The 8,934-nt window shown below is 41.8% G+C and overlaps 1 protein-coding gene across 1 annotated transcript in view; it reads left to right on the forward strand.

Moving 5' to 3' along the window:
* The window catches only part of AKT2 (AKT serine/threonine kinase 2), a 41,241-nt gene that overhangs the window by 26,626 nt on the left and 5,681 nt on the right, over positions 1 to 8,934 (forward strand). Inside the window, exons 3-9 of the mRNA XM_018565075.1 lie at positions 3,365 to 3,499; positions 3,581 to 3,692; positions 3,807 to 3,972; positions 4,800 to 4,931; positions 5,628 to 5,693; positions 6,872 to 6,940; positions 7,858 to 7,980. Coding sequence (XP_018420577.1) covers positions 3,365 to 3,499; positions 3,581 to 3,692; positions 3,807 to 3,972; positions 4,800 to 4,931; positions 5,628 to 5,693; positions 6,872 to 6,940; positions 7,858 to 7,980 — 803 coding nt within the window. The remainder of the gene's footprint in view (positions 1 to 3,364; positions 3,500 to 3,580; positions 3,693 to 3,806; positions 3,973 to 4,799; positions 4,932 to 5,627; positions 5,694 to 6,871; positions 6,941 to 7,857; positions 7,981 to 8,934) is intronic.

An 8,934-nucleotide genomic window follows, 5' to 3' on the forward strand; every position in this document is an offset into this window, starting at 1 on the left:
TCACATAATAAAAGATGGTAAAAAATGTTGCAGAAAACACAGAAAAGATCTGATTGAGACTTTCCAGTCCAGTAGCTGTCCCATTGTCTGCGTTTGTATGAGAGTCAAGTCTTTCGAGGCAGCTCCATTTGCCCAGTTTCACTCCAGACCTCTATAGCACAAAATTCAGTCGTCATGGGACAAGTCGATTCACTCTCTGGATTAGAGAGGCCTATTCCTTTCCTACTCCATCCGAACTTTAAAAAAAAAAAAAAGTTTAGCATTTACATACACTTTAATTGTTGTATTGGCTTTGACTGCCAGGGGTTGTGCTATTTCTTCCCCCAAAGAAAGCTTTGAAATACACAGCAGAGGCTCAGCTCCAAGGGTTCAATAACATGAGATTGCAATTGTAGTTTAGTCATTAGGGCTCCAAGGCTTTTTTGACTGTGCAGCACAACCCAACCATGGAAACCTCCGACCTCGTTTCGTAATTGCCAGGGCAATGGCTGGGCGATGTACTGCTTGGAATTAGGGTTGAAATCTACACTATATTGCCAAAGGTATTGGGCATCCCAGTCTTAGTCCGTAGGGTTCAATATTAAGTTGGCCCACCCTCTACCGCTATAACGGCTTCAACTCTTCTGGGAAGGCGTCCACAAGGTTTAGGAGTGTGTCTATGGGAATGTTTGACCATTCTTCCAGAAGCACAATTGTGAGGTCAGGTACTGATGTTGGACGAGAAGGCCGGGCTCTTAATTCATCCCAAAGGTGTTCTATCGGGTTGAGGTCCAGCACTCTGTGCAGGCCAGTCAAGTTCCTCCTCCCCAAACTCGCTCATCCATGTCTTTATGGACCTTGCTTTGTGCACTGGTGTGCAGTCATGTTGGAACAGGAAGGGGCCATCCCCAAGCTGTTCCCACAAAGTTGGGAGCATGAAATTGTCCAAAATGTCTTGGTATGCTGATGCCTTAAGAGTTCCCTTCACTGGAACTGAAGGGCCAAGCCAATGCCTTGAAAAACAACCCCACACCATAATCCCGCCTCCACCAAACTTTACACTTGGCACAATGCAGTCAGGCAAGTACTGTTCTCCTGCAACCGCCAAACCCAGACATGTCCATCGGATTGCCAGAGAGAGAAGCGTGATTCGTCACTCCAGAGAACATGTCTCTGGACTTCTCGAGACCAGTGGCGGCGTGCTTTACACTACTCCCGTTACTTCCTGGAACCTCCTGGGTCTGCTTCCTGGAACCTCCTGTGTCTGCTTCCTGGAACATGTGACAGTGCACATGATCTGAGGGGAAAAAATGCCTTACCCTGAGATCTTTAAAGATTTCACAGTTTACAGATGAGATTTCCCAGGCACTGGTGATGAAGCCTTCCCAGGATGCATCTGTGAGGTCAGGGCTACATCACCAGTGCCTCACTCAACCAGGAAGTGGAAAAACCGTAGTTGTAAGTAAAAGAAAAAATGTTAAACTAATGAATGCAAGACGATTTCATATCGGCATGCTGAAGAGTTGTTGATGTGATTTTTAGTGAAAGGGGGTGAAGCTCATTTTCATCTTTTTTTTTTTTTTGTTTTTTTTTGGTATTCCTTTTTTTTTTTTTTTTTTAACAATGAAATGCTGTGTGGGGATTTGCTGTGTCATACATGCACCCCTGTAGTGTGCAGTATTTCAGCAACACAGTACCAGCAGCACATATAATATGCTAGTGACATTTTAACTATACATCATGTGTTGTACAGTGTAATGTTTCTTATAGTGGGAAACTTATGTCACTGGTGATAAATATTCATGCTGCCTTGTAGTGCCTTGTAGGTGATAAATATTCATGTTGGTATGCTGCCTTGGCATTTCAAAATGGGATTAGCCATAGGCAGTAGAAGCAAACGCTTCCTGTATGCAGCTGCAATGCGCATGCTCCCTCTAGTGGCCAACAGGCGTAAAATATTTCTCTGGCAATTTCTAAAGGAAACATTGGCATTTAAAGGAATATAATATACTTTTTACATTTTATTTCTTGTGTAGGCAGAAGATTGGCTGTAAGTCAAGTGGGTCTGGCCAGCAGATAGATTTTCTGCTGCAGTGCAATAATCTTCCCAATTCTACTATTAGCAGCATATTAGCAGTATAATGTATAGAGCAGTAACAATTCCTTTATTTTTAACAAAATTCATTTAAAGCATAATTTTTTTAATGCATCCACTGCTAGCAAGCAGTAGGTATATGCAAAAACATTTTTTTTTTTTTTAAAGTCACCAAAAATGGTTTTACTTACCTGTATCTCCACCGCGCTCTTCCGTCTGAAGATCTGAAAAATTCTCCAGCAGCCGCAAAGGATGATGGGGCGGGCGCATGTGCAGTACAGATCTTCGGCTGGGAGACGAGGAGAGACGCAAGGTAAGTAAATGCAGGCAGCCCAGCAGCGTTCACCTGCATAGACTCCATGGGACACAGACAACACAGCAGTCAGCGCTGGATCAGAGACCGGCAGCAGCGTTGGAGGGACTCCTGAAAACTACTGGAAGGAAGATGATGATCGGATCAAGAGGTATCATTTGAGGTAAGTCCTTATAGCAGAATGGGGGGAGGGGGGATTTTATCCTTTTAATGTAACTTTAAATATATTCCTCAGTTCCTCATATAAATCCACTTTGTGTGAACCAAAAGCCTCTGGAAACCCAGATATTGCTTTATAAAAGTTAGTGACATTACAGATACAAGACTCCTTACCTGGCACACAGAGAGGGAGCAGCAGTGATTGGTCCTCGTTACAGGAAAGTCCTGCACAGAGGTAAAGTGCAGGAGGAGTCTTATTCTGGATTAAATGGAAGTACACAAGTGACACCAAGTAAAAATGCATCTGGTTCCTGTATTTGCACAGTATTTGTTTAGGTCAGGTTTCTGCTTTAATGCTTTATGTAACCTTATTCTGCTTTAAATCAGACTGCAGATACTGATACATCACAGGAATTCGTAGGATGCATTATTGAGTTAAAAATTTAATATTGAGTTGACTTTGAGTTAAAGGAGAATTATGAGGCGAGTGATTTTCACTCAGCCTCATAATCTGAGCCGACCTCTGACAATGAAACTGTCACAGGTCGGCTCTGGATAGGCAGAGCCTGCTGTCAATCCTGCAGCTGGGTGGATCTCGACAGTAATGTCGGGATCTGTTCCTTCTGCGGCGTCTCAGTATGCTACAGCTCGCGGTATACTGAGCTTTGGGTCACGGGAGAACGCTATTTTGTGTTCTCCCGTGACCCTTAGGAGAACTATGGGGAAAAGCCTTGACCCCATAGTTCTCCTTTTTAAGAATGTTACAAATACCAAGGTTCATGTATGTTGACCTCTCTGATGTTCTCTTCTGTTCTCAGGTGAATATATAAAGACCTGGAGACCCAGGTACTTCCTTTTGAAGAGTGATGGCTCCTTCATCGGCTATAAGGAAAAGCCAGATTCCTCAGAACACAGTGTATCTATGCCACCTCTTAACAACTTCTCTGTGGGAGGTAAGCACCCAGTGCCTTTATATTCCTGGAGACATTACAGCTATACATATACCTACAGCTACATTGTCCTTTTCTTTTCAGAATGCCAGCTCATGAAGACAGAGCGTCCCCGACCCAATACCTTTGTGATACGATGCTTACAGTGGACGACGGTTATTGAGCGCACTTTTCATGTCGAGACGCCAGAGGAGAGGTACCAGGGCATTGGGTTACACAATGGCTTGACTGATTTATATTGCTGATTTCAACGGATTCCATTGATAATTGAGGCACTACAATGATGACATGTTGTTTTGTACTACATCAGGGAAGAATGGATGCGAGCAATCCAAACTGTTGCCAATAGCTTAAAGAACCGAGATTCTGAACTACAGCAGGAGGAGGACCCAATGGACTTCAATTATAGCTCTGTTGGTGATGCAACCAGCACAGAAGAGATGGATGTGGCAATATCGAAGGGGTGCTCCAAAGCAGTAAGTGGGAGGAGCTCTGAAGACACACCACATTATTCTGAAAAGTGTCTTTAAGAGAAACTTGTCCTTAAAAATAATACGGGGCTGCCATTTCTCTCCTGATTGAAGCGAAACTGCCACTTTGACCATTAAAATCCCCAACCCACCGATACTTGCCTCTCTCCACTCTGAGCGCCCTGCTCCATACCTGCTTTTGCCAGTTATAGATGAGCATGTAATGTAACCATCTCACAATTGAAGTTCTTGGGCCTGGGAAGTGGGGGGTATCATCATGCCCGAACATACTCATCTGACCAGGAGGAGAACATTAACCCCGTGTAAGCACTTCCATGGAGTTATACAGGGTTAGGAAATAGTGCTCCAATGGATCGTTGGGTAAGCTAAGCCTCAGCTGGACTGGTGGTGGTTATTCTTGGAGAACCTGGGATTTTGACCTGAGTCTTTAGGAGGATGGCTTTTAAGATGAGCATTTTTCTTCATACTTTGAGAGGGTGACCAGAATATTTGCAGCTATCGACTTAAGAAATGGCATGTTTTGGGTCAGCGACTCAAAAAATCAAGCTACCAAATGGTCCCTACAAACCTTTCACATGTTTATATGTATGCTCCTCATGATTGTATTTAACACATACTTTTCTTGTGAAAACTTTGTAGATCAGACTGTGCGGGTCACCATTTTTAAAACCTTAGCACACTGATAAGATACTTACACATTTTTACATGGATATGTAAAATAAAAAAAGATTATAGTTTTTATATATAAAACCAGACAATAACTGTTTGTTACCAAAACTTCTTAAGTTAACTTTCATTTTTCATTTGTGTAGACCATGAATGATTTTGACTATCTCAAGCTGTTGGGGAAAGGAACATTTGGAAAAGTGATCCTGGTACGGGAGAAGGCAACTGGTCGCTATTATGCTATGAAAATCTTGCGCAAAGATGTCATCATTGCCAAGGTGAGTGAACTGGGCGCGCACTTGGGGCTGCTATCTATTTATCTATCTATCTGCAGATAGATAGATAAATAGATATCTATATATATATAATGTACTCATTGGTCACTTTATTAGGTTTACTTATCTTACACATAAAGGGGTGTACACATGATTAACAGCAAATGAGCATTATTCAAGTACCACAGAGTCTTGGTGTTAAAGTCCAAATCTGGGCTAACGTTTTTGTTTTAAAATGGTCCCCAGGAGGTTTCAGAATAAAAAACAAAACAAAAGCAGCTCTGGACTTCTTCTGCAGCCCTGTCCCCCACAGTAATTTATTTTGGCCACTAGATGTGCTGGCATCCAATGAATGTAGGGTGTCACCAAGGTGTAATGATGCTGACATCATTTAAGACCACGCACCGCTGGTACAAGATGCCTGTTTGTCATATGACTGACCTAAAGACATCTGGAGAAGGTAACTATTTAAAATAATGCTGGGAGGTAGGGATTTGTAAAGTCTCTTCTGCCATAAGACATCTTCCTCTTCCCCCAGCAACATTTTCCATGTACACGGTACGGCGTATGTGCCCTTCAGTGTACACACCCAACCCATTCACAACATCTCTAAGATACCATAAAACGTTGTCTGTGTTAAATCAAAATGAGACAGCAGAAATAGAATTATCATGGGATGTTTTCCTTTTGTAATTCCAGGATGAAGTGGCCCATACAGTTACAGAGAGCAGAGTCTTGCAGAATACAAGGCATCCATTTTTAACGGTATGTAGCTTCTTTTTGGTACCCTGAAGGAAATATTTTTCTTCCCTAATCATGTATTTGTATTGTATAATTACAATAGAGCTGTATAGGCAAGGGATGCACCAATACAGAGTATTTTGGGCGGGTACTCATACTCTCCAAAATGCTCCCGATACCGGAACTTGGTGACGAGGGAGCATAAAGCTGGCTTTCTGGCCAATCAGGAAGCCAGGTGGTGTGTAATGACCCGGCTTCCTGATTGGTCGAGAAGCTGGCTCCATGCTTCCTCGTCACCTGGTGGTGAGCGAGCATGCAGACTGCTTCCCGGCTAATCAGGAAGCTAATCCTTAATGGGACATTCGGTATCAGCGAGAGCCGAAAACAAAGTCAGTACACGATACCGAAAAACCGGTATCGGTGCATCCCTAGTATAGACTCTTTAAATCTCTTCTATTCTCTAGTTTCTGATAAAACAAAACCCAAATACTTTGTCTTCATTTCTGAAGGTTGGAGAACTGCTAATAGACAATTTGGCTGTTCTAATGCAGATACTTGGTTGTCTGTCCCCATCCTGCCTGTGAAGGGTCATTTCACTGTAAACTGTAGATTTCAATTGTAAACGCATGTTAGAGACATTTATGTCTCACAGATCAGTGCAGAGGTTTGCTCATTAGTTTGAGTTCCCAGATCCTCACAACTAAGAGCCGTTATAATGGCTCCCACTCTCCCTGCTGGGTTCTTAGTTTAGTGTACTTTTATGATAAAGGTTCCTGCCAAGGTGGGTGGGAAAAAAGGCATTTTTAAGAGATGTATAGCTGAGCCTGTCATTCTCCACTTATAAAAGAAGTCCCTTTTGGCTGGACTGACTCGTAAAAGGTCAATAGTAGACCCTCTAAAGGTTTGCCACACTTTACTACATTAGTTATGTGGTTGGTTTAGATGCAAATAGAGTTAAGTAGTTATTTTCCCATATCATACCATCCGTAGTATCCAACTATTGTGCGATTCACTGTTCTTTCATATCTGTAAATTTAAAATAACTGTATACTGGGTAACAGATTTATTAAGACAGATAGATAAGCTGTTGTAATTCTGATGAATAATTGACAGAATTTGTCTCTGTAACATTGTGTTGAAATGCAGAACTTTCCCTGTCTCGTGAGTGCGCGCTGATTTTCACTGTCTTCTCTTTCTTCTAGGCTTTGAAATACGCCTTTCAGACAAGTGACAGGCTCTGCTTTGTTATGGAGTATGCTAATGGTGGAGAGGTGCGGACATTTTTTTGTGGTTTAATGCATGCATGCCAGTTATTGAGAACACAAGTCTCATTTCAATGTGTCTGAAGTATAAATTTAGCATTGCCCTTGGCAACCAGGCGGCTTCCAGCTGTCAGTCAAGGGAAGAAGGTGATTTGGGACAAGGAAATTGCGAACTGTTATGTTTTCCCAAAGGAAACTATAGTGGTTTCTGGTCAATTTAATGTTACATTTTGTAGCTTTAGATTATAAACACACACACACACACACACACACACACACACACTTTTTCCCATGGCTTTTGTGTTTGCAGTGCATGTTGGGCTGTCTTAATAAGAGTCCAGCCATAGCTCTGTGCTTGATGATTGCTCTGGCAAACGGAAGATCAGACATCACAATCTCTGAGAGGATCAGGAAGAGCAGGATGTCCCTCCTCTGAATTATTCAGAGTGGATGTCCAGACATCCTGCTGTTTAGGTCTGCACAATAGTCAACTAGCTATCTGAAAACCTGGAGTACATGACTCACGTGTGGCACCTGCTCGCGTCAGTAGGGCTCCTCACAATACACACAGGCATTTATATGGTAAAACTCTAGATAAAATCACACGGTTTATTTACTCAACATTACATTCCCAGCAAGAAACGAAAGTGCATTTGCTGGAAGGCAGAGAGATGTTCTATATTAAATCCAAGTACAAACAGAGAGACCGCTATTGGTGCAGTTGGTGGACATAAAGGTTCACTGCACTGCCACTACAATACTGTATATTTGTACAAAAGGGGACATTCAGGTTGCTGGATATGTGGTTTCAGCCATGTTTTTGATGGGTAATTTAGGTTTAATAAATAAAAATGTTGTTCAGACTTTTACTCCTAAGAACCATACTGGTGATATATTGTCGGTGACAAGTTTATTCCTCCCTGCAGCTGTTCTTTCACTTGTCTCGTGAACGAGTTTTCACAGAAGAGAGAGCACGATTTTACGGTGCAGAGATTGTGTCTGCCCTGGAATATCTCCACTCCAGGAACGTGGTGTACAGGGATATTAAGGCAAGTAGAATGTAATATGTTGTCCTCGTGAGACTTATGCCCTTTGAGGCTGGTAAGGTTGTTTGGGTGTCTGCAAGGGTACAGGATGCATACATCAAACCTCTAAGGTGTAAATGGGATATCGACATAAAGTTGAATTGCAAAATGTGTGCATTGGCTGGCTGGTGCAAACAGCCGGGAGTCTGTATATTATGACCCCTGCCATAAACACACCACCTCTGGGGCTTGCTTAACCCCTTCGTGACGGGAGACGTACAGTGTACGTCCCGTCACAAAGTGGCTATATGACTGGCCACGTACACTGTACGTGCCGAGTTATATTAGCCTCTGTAATGCTGGTAACTGCTGATTCTCAGCAGTTCCAGTCATTAATTAATGCCTCACTATTGAGACATTCATTAATGAAATAGTTAAGCTTTTTTAAAAGCTTCTTTCTTTCATTAATGAAAGAATGAAGCCTTTACATTCAGATACGGGTTCGCTAAATAGCGATCCCGTATCTGACAGCTGAAGATAGCAGAGAGGTAGCAGTGACTCACCTCTCTGCTATTCGTTTTGACAGCTGGAAAGCCTGGCCCGATGTTAAATGATACATTTCAACCACTAGATACAAAATGTATCTGAGTGAAATGTATCAGTTTTGATCGTCTAGGAACGATCAAAGACCTTTAGTGAGATCTGATTCTGACATGCTGTCAGGATCAGTCTCTAAAGTTATTATTAGCTGTTCCTAAGCTTGGAGCAGCCTGATAATAACTAAAAAATGTAAAAAGTTAATGTATTAAGCAGTCATAGTGATTGCTTGATAAAAACTGAAAAAAAAAAAAAAATATTTTTTTTTACACTTATTTTTTTTTACAAAGTGTAAAAAAAAAAAGTGTACAAATAATTAGGAAAATAAAACGTTTATATATAAATATATTTGTATACTATAATTATTATTAAAAAAATTCT

This window comes from Nanorana parkeri, unplaced genomic scaffold (genome assembly GCF_000935625.1).
Source record: "Nanorana parkeri isolate BGI_ZX_2015 unplaced genomic scaffold, ASM93562v1 scaffold810, whole genome shotgun sequence".
NCBI lineage: Eukaryota > Metazoa > Chordata > Amphibia > Anura > Dicroglossidae > Nanorana > Nanorana parkeri.